The sequence below is a fragment of the Megalopta genalis genome, chromosome 10 (assembly GCF_051020955.1).
Source record: "Megalopta genalis isolate 19385.01 chromosome 10, iyMegGena1_principal, whole genome shotgun sequence".
NCBI classification, from domain to species: Eukaryota; Metazoa; Arthropoda; class Insecta; order Hymenoptera; family Halictidae; genus Megalopta; species Megalopta genalis.
In genome coordinates this window covers 16511130-16526577 of record NC_135022.1, presented here as the reverse complement: position 1 = coordinate 16526577, position 15448 = coordinate 16511130, and the positions used below count along the sequence as shown (strand labels likewise).

At 47.2% G+C, this 15448-nt stretch overlaps 1 protein-coding gene across 3 annotated transcripts in view; it reads left to right on the top strand.

Moving 5' to 3' along the window:
• LOC117219918 (uncharacterized protein CG43867) overlaps nt 1-15448 on the top strand; it is a 167865-nt gene that overhangs the window by 136463 nt on the left and 15954 nt on the right. For all 3 annotated transcript variants that reach the window (XM_076524847.1, XM_076524845.1, XM_076524846.1), the window contains exon 3: nt 14723-14785. In XM_076524847.1, coding sequence (XP_076380962.1) covers nt 14723-14785 — 63 coding nt within the window. The remainder of the gene's footprint in view (nt 1-14722; nt 14786-15448) is intronic.

The following is a 15448-nucleotide window of genomic DNA, read 5'->3' as shown; positions in this document are numbered from 1 at the left end:
TCGCGGGCTCATTCCGCTCCTCGTGTATGTGCTCGGTATTCGTTCGATCGAGTAGCAGCACGAAGGAGCTCGCTCATAGAAGGCGAGCGATCCCCCGACGTTCGACTGAAATAACGTAGTTCTAACTGGAGCTATTCGAGCGAAGTATTTCGAGAGACCTACGCTTGCTCTCGCGGCTCACTGAACATTCTCCGACCGTGTTCACGAACAAGAAGATATTGAGAATTAACAAGAGAGACGAAGTATATAACGGAGTCTCCAGGCTCCGGCGAAGATCCATAGCCGTCGAGTAGACGCGGCGGGAATAAACGCAGCGGCGCACCGCGCCAGCCCTCTCGAGCGCGGAACCGCGGAAAACCGTGCTTTTCAATATGCACAGCGAATCGATCCTCCTGCTCTCGGCGATAAATAAAGCGAATATAATATATATATATATATATATATATATATATATATATATATATATATATGTATATATTGATGTATACGTATATAGGTTCGAAACGCGCGCGCCCCGTTCCTCGGCGCGGGCGACGCGAAAAATCGAGCCGATTTTCACGCGAATTAATCAGGAATCGTACGGGACACCGGGGCTTTCGCTGGGCTGCTTGCTCTCCCCCCGTCGAAATGGAATCCCCGCGGGTGTCGCCGGGTCGAAAAAAAGCTGACCGTGTAATCCCGCGATGCCGGTGAAATCGAAACCGTGGAAATATACTTCCGAATTTTTTCCGCCGTGGACCGCGACGATCGCTCGACTCTCCACCGCAATTCAATTTGCGTAAATGTTGTAACCGTTGCGGGGAAACTTGCCGGTACACTGCCCGTCAAAAGTTCGCGGCTCGTTCGTGTCCAGCAGCACGAGCCCCCATCGACCGCGAATTTTCTGCAATTATTCTGTTTGCAAAGTTTGTCGACTTAACCGGCACAAAGAGAAACCGTTTAACGCTGGAACGGTGGGCGAGTTTTAATTGCCTCTGAACTCGGACCGCGGAATTTCAGGTTGTGTATTTTATATTAATTTATTCGCGGCGGGGAGGGGCGAACCCCTCGGCGCAACCAACAATTAATTTATACTTCGAAAATAGTTCCATTATATTGCATCTGAAACACCGCGGTCGCAGTAGACCGTAACGGAACGGAGAAAAATAGGCGCGCTCGAATGAGTTATTTATTTTGTAAATGTTCTGTTGCATAGCTTCGGTTCCATCGACTCGCACGGCGACAGGAAACTTTCGGCGTGCAGTGTATAAAGCAAAAGCCGTGCGGCATCGAAAAACCGGGAAACGATCCGCGAGATAGGCGCGACGAAATCACGGGTTTCACGGTGTCGCGTCGAATCGCGATATTCCCCGCCCCCGTGCTCGATTGGCCCGCGGACGAGGCTTTATTATCGGCGCGGTAACGCCGTCATCGTCGTCCTCACGATTGTTAGTACGATCGTCGTTATTGTTATTGCATCGCGGCGGCGGTGGCCCGCGGTCGTTTTCCGGCGCACGAGTGCCTACGTGCCCAATTCCCATCGCAATTTGTACGCCGCGGCGGACAGCGGCCGCGCGCGATCGAATTATTTTATATTTTCCATGCATAGGAGCCGCGCCGAGAATGAAAGTCTTGCCTGTTATTCCGGTCCGAGCAAATTCGCCGATTTTATTCGCTCCCGGGCGCTTCGATTTTTCCAAGAACCAGGCCGCGAAAAAACGCAATCTTCGCCCGTTACTCGACGATTTTATCCGCAGCTACGATGACTAGCACTTCTTTTTCTTCGATAATTCGTAAGAAGGGAGAAACAATTTATGTTTATCGTGTATCTATTCAATGCTTATCGATCAATATCTACGTCAATGCTTAGTACGATAGCAACTTCAAAAATTCCCAGAAAATTAAAGTTGTTCGATTAACACTTTCACGCTAAACGTACGGAACAGTAAAAATGTCTGATGTGAATTTATTTAGATTTTGTATAGCTTTCATTGTAGTACTTGTTCCAATATTATAATCTATTCGGTCATTGCTCATGAAAGCGTTTTTATAATTTTTATAATTGGGAAATGATATTCATATGATTTCATAATATTAAATTATTCGATTGCATCGAGTGTTTAGTGAAAAGTTAAGTTGTATAGCGTCAATTACTATTTCAACATTCTTACGTTTTGCTGATCCTAATCAAATTAGGAAGATACAGTAAGATTAGCGTAAATATAAAGTTTCATTTCTGAGTAAATATTTCCTTCGCTCGTATACAGGTGACGCTACGTAAATAAGTTATTTAGAATCTTTATCGTTGTTGTTTTGTTATTGTTACTTTCTTTCGTTTACTCTTGTTTATTATATATATTTATTTCGTTGTCGTTGTTACTATCCATCGTTATAGTTCACAAATACATATTTATCATTTGTTATTGCCACGCGAAACTGAGCTGAATTAGCTAATATTCATATAACCCGCACGTTGTCCTAAAAATTTAACTCTTTTGTGTTCTAAAAATCCCGGTAACATTCCGTTTGTTCAACATATTACAATAAAAAATATCAGAATCCAGTTAAGAATAGATGTCGTCAATTGTTAACACGGTCATCGAATTTTCATTGGGTCTCAAGGTTACGTGTAGCATCCGCAGCCCTTCCTAGATATGCAACACACGAATCCGACTCGATATTACACGTCAAAATAGCATCCATAGTTGTTAAATTCACAACGAATCCTCCGATGAGAATCTGCCTCGATAGCGTAGGAGGTTAATAACAGTATGTATCAATTTCCAAGAATGTCATTGGTGATCCGGGGCTTTCGCGACTCGGTTTACCATTATCGATTCAGGCTTCCCAGTATGTTGCTTCATTCTTGGAACAAGGTTTCGTCGGCATCGCAACTAGGTCTATCAAGGGACTCTAGAGGCGACCGATTCCATTGGCTCGGTGGGTGTCCCACTCTATTTTTATAATCTATCGACTCTTTTGTCGTATCGCAAGCCATTCTTGCGTTTTCAATCAGCCCCATTCGACGCCAACGAACGCCGAACCGGCTATCCATTCCTGTATCGACACGAATTTATCAGACGCGTCGCGAGCCACTGAATCCAAAACCCATGTCAATAATTAACACGTGTCTGTCCGCTGCGGGCTATCTCGTAGCGCGTCATGCGACAACGATTTTAATCGAATATTCATTGCCCGCGACAGGCGCACGAACGCGAGTGAATCGAATTTTTATTAACGCGAAGAAAATGAATGAATATAAAATTGCGCGGACAATTTATCGTATCTACGGGGCAATTCTGGCAATTGGCGTCGCGCGGCAACGGGCGCGCCAATGATTTTCCGGCAATTGCCCGGCGCGTGATAGAAACACGATTCTCGAATTTCACGGAAACCCGTGGCCCTCGTCAGGAGATTCCGCATTACGTCGAAAGATCAGCCATTGTAATCGCTCGTTAGGTTCGGATAATTGATTCGTCCGTGTCCCTGTCGCTAATAGGGGCCCGATAAATTATATCGTCGGTTATCCTCTTTGCGTCCGTCGACCGCGAATATAACGTGACCACTAATGAAATTCGCATCGTCGGAAATTAATTCGCGAGCACCCGGCCTACCGCGATATGTCGAGATAAAGAGAGAGAGAGAGAGCCGGTCGTCGGTCCTCCGCACGGAAAATCGAGTTATCGATTCGCGCTGAAGCGACGCGGCGGCCGTTTGACGCGGCCGCGATTATCGGGACGAAATTACGCGGCCTGCCGGATACGGGCGGTTTTTCCACGACTGGGAAAATCAGACCTGAAAAATCCGGCCTTATCTTTCGCGCCCCATTTTTGCCGGTCTCCGGCAGCCCGGAAAAATTCTGCCGGCAAGACCTGCCTTGAATAAGTAATGCCCTGGGAATCGTCGATCCTCGGGAATTCGCTCTGTTTTGCATCAACCCCGCTGCCCCCGCCTCTGGCTCCCCCGTCTTTTTTATTAACCAGCACGTAGCGCGTGCTGCGATCGCGTGATTAATCTACGCCCCTGGCCGCACCAGGCCAGCCACGATTAACGTTTTCCCTCCTCCGTGGCCGATTCGAGCACGGAAGCGGCGGCACGCGTGATTTCCTCGATCCCCGATGCGTAATGCTTCTTCATCTTCCGCTTGCACTTCGTGGAACGTTGACTCGAGCTTCCTGGAGCTAGCATGTTCTTCGCGCGATGACGACGATCTTCGTCGAAGAGAGAGCTACCCGGAAAGTGCGTTGCAAACGTTCAATTTTCTCACCCCTGGATCCGAATTATTTAAAACTCTTATTCGACTACAGCAAATTCTCTCCAATCGTCGCTCAGCTTCTAAACAGAAATGGACGATTTGGGAAGAGGAGATACGATTATTCGAGCTCTGGCGGCTCTGTTTTATAGTTGTTGACAATCGGCGACTATAAAAACGAGCCGCGAGGCTCGAATGATCGTATCTCTTCTTCTCAGGTTAGCAATTTTTGCGTTGAATCTGAGCGTCAATTAGAGAGAATCAACTGTATCGTTAAATGTTCCGTTAGAAGCAACAGGGACGTCTTTATAAGAAGTGTCTTCGTATATATATAAATTATTTCATTTCAAGAATACAGTAAATTCTCCCGAATTTTCCTTCAGCTTGTAAACAACAACGAACAGATTGGGAAGAGGAGACACGATTATTCGAGCCTTGCACCTCGTTTTTATAATTACCGTCCGACAATTATAAAAACGAGCCGCAAGGCTCGAATAATCGTATGTATCGCTTCTTCCCGAATTGTCCATTTTTGTGCACAATCCGAGCGTCAATTAGGGAGAATTCACTATACTTCGTCGAGACAAAACGCTTGTTAGCGTTCGAGCAAGTTCGCTACGTTTACTGTATTAGCGCAATTAATATGCAAGCGTTGACAAATAATTACACGGCTAATTTGAACAGCGACCTCGTTCTGAAAATAAAGCAGACTTCTCCGCAGATAAAATCCACGGCACGAGCACGCGCCCCAGATCTAGAACAGACCGAGAGCCATTCTCGTACAATCGTTTGTTACATTCATTTAATTACAGCCTTAAACCGTGCTCCCTCAAGTATTCGCTTTTCTTTTCACGGATAAACGGGCATCCGGCTGCTCCGAGGAGATTGTCACGAGACTTTTTATTTCGCAGGGACGTGCTCTTGGCCGCGCCGAGACAATCGATGCATCTTTTCTCCGTCGATGGAATACGTTAGCCGAGATCGATCGATCTCGCGGCGGAAAGTTCGCCGGCGTTGGAAGTGGATTAAAGCAATTTTCTGTTGCATCGGGCGGCGAGGGCGCGCGCGACGAGCAGTTCCTTGACACCGCGAACTTCCCGCCTCGTTGAAGGAAAATTGTGGAAGTTGGGATTGGAAGTTGAATTAGATTTAACTTCGAAAGTCCATCCACCGCGCGTTGCGCCAGGCCGCGGCAGCGAGTCACCGCGCGACAAAATGCCCGAAAGTGACAATACCCTCCTTTCGGTCACGAGCCGTGAAAGACTGCCAGCTAGTTTCCCTTTTGTTGCCTCGATACGCGGCCACCCTCTTTACCGATCGTTACTGGAACATTCGTGGCTTTCTTTCACCACGCCGAATTACTTCCAATTGCATATTGATCACTCGAAGTCAACGATCCAGAGCTGAGGCCGCTAAGAAGTTTCGCGGGATCTTCCTGATACGGTGCAATCATTAAAGATATGCGCGCATCTTTAATTATTCACTGATCTAGATTACGATAGATTCATTTTCTTCATCTCGAATCCTTCATTTCCGATTCAGAAATTACTTGCCCACCAATTCACAGTGGATCGAACGACGGATGGAAGGTCAGTCTAGATGGAAAGAGGTCATGTGAGAAAATAGATAAATGTCAGTAAATTCTCCCTAATTGACCCTCAGCTTGTACACAAAAATAGACAATTTGGGAAGAGAAGACACGATTATTCGAGCCTTGCAATCCGTTTTTATAGTCGTTGAAAATTGGTAACTATAAAAGCGACCAAAATTGTCCAGTTTTGTTCACAAACAGGAGGACAATTGGGGAGAATTTGCTGTATCTGGCATTCTTTTCTGGAATGTTTACTGAGACTAATGACACAGATAACAATTAATATATTAACTATATGTATAAGCATAGGAATCAATGTTCGAAAACTCCGAATCGTAATACAGGCCAAATCTAGTATGTCATCGAAAATTAACAATGCTGTCGAGACTCAAAAATTTGAAAATATAATTTGAACATTTTCGAACATCGTTTCCATTATTAAAACTTGACATCTCACTGAGAAGTATATTGAATTAATTGTTAATTTCACTTTCTCGAAAAAAATGTAGGCCATTTTGATCTAGTGTAACAGCGGAGGGGTAAATTGATTATGAAAAAAATTGTTCGACAACAACTATGAAGTTTCTTCAAAGTTATTGGCATCATTTAGTATATTCGCATGCTTGAACATTCATGCATCGCTAAAGAAAGTTTGTGAATAGTTCATTTTACACTAAATTGGGAAGACATGTTCAAATGTCATATTTTTTACCCCGTTTATAGCGTACGTAGAATACATATGCGCCGTTATATTTACATGGTTTATATACTTATAATTATATTTACACAGATTTCTTAAATAGTACTAATTATGTAAATACCTTATTTCAAGGTCTAAATTAATAATTCAATACATTATGAATAGCAAATTGCGATCTTTTTCCACCGAGAATGATCATTCGCTTCACTATGCAAGGCACGGTAATTTTTATTACAAAGACAGTTCACCCATTGAACAGGAAAAAGGAAGCTGCGAAAAAGATACGAGAAATGATTCGAGAACCTAAATAAAGAACTTTCAACAGAGGCACGATACCGCGATCGATGAATCAGTCGTCTCTGACCGAATCAAACGTTTCGTTATCTCCGAGGAAGCGCAGCCTCTTATCTAACTCCAGGAATCGTCGAATGACTGATAGTCGTGATGCACAGTGCTCGCACAGAGATCTAGATCCGCGATCAAGGATTTCCCCAGCGATTGGATAGCGGGGCAGAAAAAACAAACCAAGACCGGACGCGTCCTTCGCCGCGTGGTTTCGCGAACATCGCTCGTCGATCGCGCGTCGATAAAATGCGCGGTGTTAATAAATCTCGCCTCGCCGCGAGAGGCTGTCGCGGTATTAATTAATAACATTAACGATGAATAATAACGGGTAACGTCCGCGTTAAAATCTGGGTCAGCCTCGTCGACTGTGCGCGCCGCGCCGGTCTGCGTAATTTTCTTGCTGCCCGGGTTTACTCCCTTGAGGGCTAGCCACACAGTAGCTCGGCTACCCTTTTCCGCTCGAAATAATTAATATACAAGGCACGGGAGAGCGATACGGGGGCGGGTGGGATTTCGGTCGAAGGCTCCTTTCGCCACGCGGAGGAAACCTCTTTCCGGGGGACCTGCGAGACCCATGAAGTGCTAATGTGCTTCCGTAAAGACCTGTCGACCGCCCCGGCCAACCGGTTCATAAAAAATGAACGCGCACACCTTGCCTGCGTTTCCAGGTTGCCTCGCGACCCTTTCCCATCTTCCTTTGCACGAATCCTGTGTCTGGAGAAAAAGTGGAAATCCTTCGGAACCCGAGCTCGTGATCGTGACTCCTTAAAAATGAACGATCCGTTCAAGAAACGGCAGAAATCTTTTCGCATCAACTATTTAGGATCGCGGCTTGTCTTTGTTTATACAGTGCGCGAAATTTTCGTAAAAATAATAAAAGAAAAAGTCCGTACAAATAACCTGATGTTTCAATGAAATCTCGCAGTTATTCCATAGCGATGAAAAGGTACTCCGCGAATGGTATATTTTAGGATTAATAAAAGTGATTAGAGACGACAAATATATCAGAACGTCGACGTGGCTGGTTTGCTCGCCAGATTTAAACACAATTGAAACTCTGTTTGAATAGTTTCAAGGAAAGTACACAGGAATTGCAAAGATAATTGAGTTATGGACTGCTGTGAACGACGAGTGGTCATCTATCGAATCGTAAAGTTTCCGTAATGTAATTTCTTCGATGACTTTTGAGGCTGATGATCTTTCGAGACTTTTTGAAAAATATGGCAATTGTACTAAATATTATATCTTGATGTTGTTTGCTTGTTAAACATGTGGCGCTTGCTTTTTGGCGAAACACATCAATTCTCGTTTCTTTCTAAATAAATATTTCATCTATGAATGCAATCATGCATATGGTTTCTTTCATTAATCATAAAATACTATTCATGCACTGCGTTTTCATCGTTTTCGAATAATTATAGGATGTCATTAAAATATCGGATGGCTTTATGGAAATTTCGTGCATGGTAGCTCAGCTTCGTCTTTCAAGAACCAGGATCGTTACAGAACCGTGTACGACGCGATCAAAAAATTGCTTCCGAAATCAAATCCAGTTTACCTTTGACACAGACACCTCCGACATGTCTCGCCGAGTCTCGCGATTCTAGAACTACCGCTCTGCGTCGTTGTTGCACGTATATTTCGAGCGAGCGGGCCAGAAGTTTTCGTGCGTAAGAGCGCCCGGATTATTCGCGACGCGAAATCAGATCGTTATCTCGGAGCTGTGCAGCTGGAACGGAAAGTATTCGTTACGGAAGGGGCCCGCATGGTTCCTCTCCTTGAAAGCGAACGAGCAAGCGAGGTGCGCGACGCGAGCCGCGGAAGGAAGCGAGTGATCGAAGCGGCGAAGAATGGAAAGGAGCATTCGCGAGCGATCGCGTTTGCCTTTGCGGAATTATCGCGTCGCCTAGATTCAAAGGACCGGGACGTTAACGAATCGCCGTCGACGGAAGAGATGATTAATCGAGACCGTAGCCCTGCAGTAAACCGAGGCCGGGGCACAAAGGGGTAATCGCGGCGTCGTAAATTCAAGGTGATTGCCCGGCGATCGAAGGGGACACGCGAGCGGATAATTAAAAAGCTCTCGCCGCGTGGCGGCGCGATAATTGAACGGCGCCGATGGAGACGCGGCGCGATCGACGCCGAGGATCTTTTACGAAATCGGAGCGTGTCTAATGAACAGTGCGCGACGCCACGCGAACGGGGAAAGTGGGCCAAAGAAAGAACGGGAAGGGAAGAAACGTGTTCCGAGCCCGGAAAAAGAGGAGGATTCCAGAGAGGAGAGGAGAGGCGTGGAGAGGCCGTCGGGCGTGGAAGAACGATAACTTTCACCCTTGACGTTCAGAAGGGTGGAAAACCGTCGGAGATAGAGGACGAGGGGCGGAGGGAAACGGAGAGAGAGAAGAAGGGAACGGGGATTGGTTCGTTAATGTTATCGGCCGTTAGCGTGATGCGAAACATAAAGCATCGTGGCCTTCTTGAGTTTCGTTTCTCTTTGTGCCGCTGAATTTATGGCAGGCCTGATCCTGTCGCGTGAGCGAAAAGAAAGGGGGAGGAAAGCCGGAGCGCGTGATACGCGTCCGTGTCCGGTTCATTCGTTTCCGCGGAAAATCGTCACGCGAGTCTTTCCGCGCGTTTTTCCTGTTACAAAGGGAACAGCGTGACCGTTGTAACTTTTTTTGTTACGGAGAGAAACCAGTCGGAAATACGGGACAACATTTTTCAGATCCGTTCGATGCACTCTGCGCAGGCACACTCTCCAAGAGGAATGGGCCCGCCATGATCAGACGCGGGCACAGTGGTCGATTCTTTCAAAAAGTGGGACGAAGATCAGTCGGCGCCAGCATTGTCGTTGACGTAATGCAAAACATGTATGAAACAGGTCTTTCGTATTTGCGCGTCTTGAAGCATTCGTTAGTATCATTCGTGTAACTAAAAGGAACCGCAAAATGCCGCAGCTACTTTTGGATTCTCCAACTGCAGTAAGAAAGGCTGCATCAAATGCACCAAGAAGCAACTCGTTCCAACGCTCAAATTTCTCGATGAGAAATTGAACCCAAATAATTCATTGATTATTGTAATACGTAAAAGTCGCGTTTTCAGTTTTCAAGGCAAATTTAAACGCGATCATTTCGTTGAAGAGAAAAATTGCTCTCTGAGTGATTTCCAATAGTTTAAATTATTTCGCTTATAATTGGAACGCAAAAAGCAACACTTATATTATTATATATACTGTACGATACATATCAGACAATATTAAGCCAAGTTACGCTACTACATTCAATATACAAAATCATTCTTTCTTCTTTTTGTCGCATTCTTAACGATTACCGACCACGGTGCGGCTCTTAGGCACGTGTACCGGACAGATTTTCGATTAGCTTTCCTCGAAAGGCGAAATCTCTTGCGCGAGAACCGTGTCCAGAGATTGTTCTCGCTACCAAGGAAACTTCGATTTCCTTGACAAGACCGCGACAAGATCTCGCGACAGGCTCCGCTTCGTAAGAAGCGCGTTCGGCCGCCCTTAAGAGGCTCTTTGATGTCCCATAGAGCGGGCCGACCTCGCTGAAACATTCACGAGGCAACCGCTGTTCGCCGGTTAGCTATTCATGGTGTATTCGCGGCGAACAGGGTCTCCTGAATCAGAAGCTGGCAGAGAAACCGTGTCCGCGCGGTGACTTTCATAAGGCTTTATTGCGAGTCGCGAGGCCTGTGGTCGTTGCCGAATCGAGGAGGGCGAGCGGACGAGTGCTTAAGCACTGACGACAGTTTGAGAGATCCTCCCGGCATCCCGTTTGCGGCTAATGTACCCACTCCTCGCCCTTCGGACCCTCCCTGCGTCCTTTTCTTCTCGAGCCGCGACTTCCTCGCCGCGGGAAATCCGCGTTCCGAGAAACGTTTCTGCGTTTCCCTCCCGGCGTTCTTTTCATACATTCTCCCTTCTCTCTCTCTCTCTCTCTCTCTCTCTCTCTCTCTCTCTCTCTCTTGGTTCTCTTCCCTCTCGACGCCAGATGCTACTAACTGCGCCCTCCTCTGATGAGATCCTCGTCTCCGCTTGGGCTGCCCGGCTTTCTTCCACCCTGGCCGGCTTTCTACTCAGCCGTCTTCGCGAGCAAGGGCTGAATTCTGACGCGACTCTTCAACCCAGACCGGATCGAACGTCTCGCGCGTTCGAAGCGCCCCACGTTCTTCATCCCGCTCCGAGGCAATCCTTGCTTACACGTTCTCCCAGGAGTTACCTTTCATTATACGACTGAAAGGCCGCCGACATGAAGCATTACGAAATCGACGAAACAGGGAAACCCGAATCGTTCGGTCTCGCCGGAAATTCTTGATATTGCGGCCATGAATTCGTACATGTCGTACGTCGTTCTGATCCTCTTTCCGATATCCTCACATGTAATTCCGAGGGAGGGCTTACCGGGTACTCATTGGAAACGGGTGAGATGACGTGTCCCTACCAGTTCCTCTCGGTACGTGGATACCGAAGCAACGATAGACTGCGGTTTTTATGCATTTATGGCAGAAATTAGTAGCCGGAATACAAGTCTGCGAAGAGTTTGAAGGAATTTAAGGATGCTGGCATGTTATTTTGTATGCATATTATATTATATGCATTATATTATATTATATGCATTTAATTTTGACGTTATCGACAGAAGAAATACATTGTTATCTAATTTCTGTATAACCTTGACACAGAAATATTTTATTTTGCGTAAAGATACGCGGTCTACTAATTACACACTACTTCTTTCTAACATAAAATATATGTACAGTAATGTCTCCTTAACTGGCGCTCAGATTGTGCACAAGAATGGACAATTTGGGAAGAGGAGATACGATTATTCGAGCCTTGCGGTTCGCTTTTATAGTTATAAGTTGTCAACAATTATAAAAGCGAGCCGCAAGGCTCGGATAGTCGTATCTCCTCTTCGCAAATTGTCCGCTTTTATGGACAATCTGAGCGTCAATTAGAGAGACATTACTGTATTGAAGGAACTATTAAAATGCAGTAAATTCTTCCTAATTAACATTCAGCTTAGAAACGAAAATGGACAATTTGGGAAGAGGAGGTACAATTCATCGAGTCTTGCTGCTCTTTTTTCTAGTCGTTGACGATTGGCAACTATAAAAATAAGCCACGAGGCCCGAATAGTCGTATCTTCTCTTCCCAAATTGTCCATCTTTGTCCACAATCTGAGCGTCAATTAGGGAGAATCTACTGCACTTGCTTTTTCAAAACGCAAACGAACGCGATCATGCTTGTCCAGTAGCGGGGGCAGTGTTCGAATGCGATGAAGGAGAATGTAAACTATCGAGGATCGAGTGCTGTCGGAAGAGCGTACCGTAGAACGTTTTACGGTACGAATCGCTCGGGCGCCGAACATGTGTGTAGTTCAATTGCCAATGGTCACCTAAACGAACGATGGAATTCTATCTCATTCGGGTGAACAGCGTTGAGGAGCATTTTATCAGATACGCGAGCACGTCCCTCGGCAGCGAAGCGAGGCTTCAAAGAGAGACGGTTCCCGGGGAAATTGCAATTTTCCGGCGTGGGCAGACTCGCGGAAACGCGGCACCGGCTAATTCGGAAAGCAGAGAGAGAAAGAGAGAGAGAGAGAGAGAGAGAGTGAGAGAGAAACGAGGCCCGATACGCGACGCCGCAGCCGTGATTTAAGTCTCCCCGGAATTAGCAGGGTAGCCCCATTAAGCCGGCCCGAGTCGGCCAGCTCCTCTCGTTGACTCGGCTCGCGGCCTGGCGCGGCGTAGAAACCAGCTGAAAAGTATTCCGTGGTTGACCCCCGGGACACAGTATGAATTGCTCTTAAAGCCGAGCCTCGACCCGTATATTAACCTCTGTTTTAATTAATCACCCGGCGGTGCGCGGCGACGCCCGTGCTCGCCGCACGGAACGCGCCTGTGCGCGCACAAGGCCGAATTTCGCGGCCGTTATTGCCCGGCCCGGAATTCCGTCGCTCGAACTACCCTCCTCCGCCATCTCCGCCACCTCCTGCTCCACCTCGTGCTGCCGCCGCCGTTGCTGCAGTTCCGCACAGCCTTCGCGCGGAAATTTATTCCGCGCCGGAAACTGTTTATGCAATAAGGGGGGCCGATCAAATAACATGAGTATTTATCGCGCCGGTTAACGAGAGAGCGATCCATCGTCCGCGCCATAATTGACACGAAACGCGCCGACCGCTGCTTGTCGGAACATCCCGACGTTGCAACGCCATTTTTCCTAGCCTAAAGGGCCTGTCCGCTCCGGACAGCTGATGCATTCAACGTTTTTCTTCGCAACGATGCGAAACGCTGCGATCCGGAAACATTGCGATCACTTTCGCCGGTCTCTTTACTATCTAGAACAGTCGATCAAAGTTTCAAATGTTCTCGATACACGCGGTCACGTGCCGAAGCTGCGACTGCGTCTAAATACAGTAATGTCTCTCTAATTGACGCTCGAATTGTCCACGAAAATGGATAATTTTGGAAGAGAAGATACGATTGTTCGAGCCTTGTTGCTCGCTTTTTATGGTTATCGATCGTTAACAACTATAAAAACGAGTCGCAAGGTTCGAATAATCGTATCTCCTCTTCCCAAATTGTCCATTTCTGTACACAACTTGAGCGTCAGTAAGAGAGACATTACTATACAGTAATAGACATTACTATACAGTAAGGGAGACATTACTCTATAGTACTGTATAGTAATGTCTCCCTTACTGACGCTCAGATTGTCCATAAAAGCGGACAATTTGCGAAGAGGAGATACGACTATCCGAGCCTTGCGGCTCGCTTTTATAATTGTTGACAACTTATAACTATAAAAGCGAACCGCAAGGCTCGAATAATCGTATCTCCTCTTCCCAAATTGTCTATTTCTGTGGACAATCTAGGCGTCAATTAAAGAGACATTACTGTACCGCGAAAATGACGTTTCTCCGACCAGTTGACAAAACTGGCGACTTTCCTCAAGAATAATAGGAGTTTGACTTATCGTCGTTCTTATCTATATCAAAATCATTAAATTAAAATAAAGAAGGGAGAAGGTACACAGGATAAATTGGGGTGGAGTAGTTAGAGTAGATTAGGGTGCGCGGAAGGGTGAGGGGGGTGCGCGGGAAGCAGCGGCACGAGGATAAGGAAGATTTAAAACGGTATGTCGAGCGAAGAAATTAAATAAATATAAATATTTGCCTCCGAAAAGTGTCGCACGATTGAAGCCGCAAGTACATCAGTTTCCGTATTAACCGCAACGTTCTCGCTGAAGCAACGCTCAACTGCGTTGACGCAGTTGTTGGCCCCCTCCCCCCTAATCCTCGACCGGAGGACGTTTAATCCCTCTCGACCGTCTAGGAATTAATTCCCTCCCTCTGCGAGGGAAGTTTCGGTCCTCGAAGGCGAGGCTCGAGGAAATACGAGCGCGTCGGTCCGCGACACGCGCTTATCAATCTTTGACGGATCAGGAGGGGCTCGGAGGCGCCGCTTAAGTCCACGGTATCCATTAAACTCTCGTCAGCCGTGGCACTGCGTGTCGGCTATGGACTTGGGCAACTTTGATGGAACTTTTCCTCCTCGCAAGAAAATTAGATGACGTGAAAGTCGTTCCTGCCCTACGCCCGGAACGTCGCTCTTCCCGGCACGGTGTCGGCTGACGCTCGGATTATGAATATTTCATTTTCTTTTTGTTGCGAAACATCGACGCAGACGGCCGGCCGACGAAGGTCGTTCATTGTTGAGAAGTCGCGCTGGTTCGGCGGCGGTGGTCTCGTCGAGACGCCGCGGCCGGAGTGGAAGAATTTTTGCGAAAGGAGACGGCGGCCGGTTAATTAATGACTCCTATTTTTCTTTGCAGCTCTCGGAGCTCGAGCAGCGGGTGCTGGAAGCGGAGGGCCGCGCCGACGAGGCGGAGGACAAGGTGAGAATAAATTATAATCGCGGTGTTCTCGCGTTCGAGCGACGGTTTCGCAAGCCGGCGACGAAGGATTTTCCACGATAGCGACCGCGTCGCTACACATCGTCTCGCTGCATCGTTCGAAGACGATCGAACACGACGAAAGCGGATCGATGCACCGCGCGGTTTAACCGGGTTGCGACACCGTTCCAGATCGGCCGGTCGATTCGCTCTAAGCAATTACGACGGCTCGCAATTAACGGGACACACCGGTATCGTTAGTTAACGCTCGGCCGACCGGCCCGAAGACATCAAGGATAAATAATTAATTTAGCGAGTGGTAATGACGCTGCTCGCGAGAACACCTCCGGTTTAATGACTCGGCCGAGACGCGCGCGACCGAGCCAGGTGTCCCATTAAATCGTCTTTCATTGCGCCGCTTTCGAAAACCCATTCGCGTTTCACTGTTTCCAATTAGAACGTTGATTCGCGAGGCATCTCCTCCGGCGGAAATCCCGCGGAACGTTCTCGTCTGATCGGATCTAATAAACCGGCCGCGGTTTAAAAGAGCAGTTAAGATCGCACCCCTAATCGATCCTGCGGCGTGCTCGATGAGCTCCTCCCGCGCGGATAAAAACGGGAACGAGGCTACACGCGAGAATCGATACTGCGTTACCGACCCCTCTG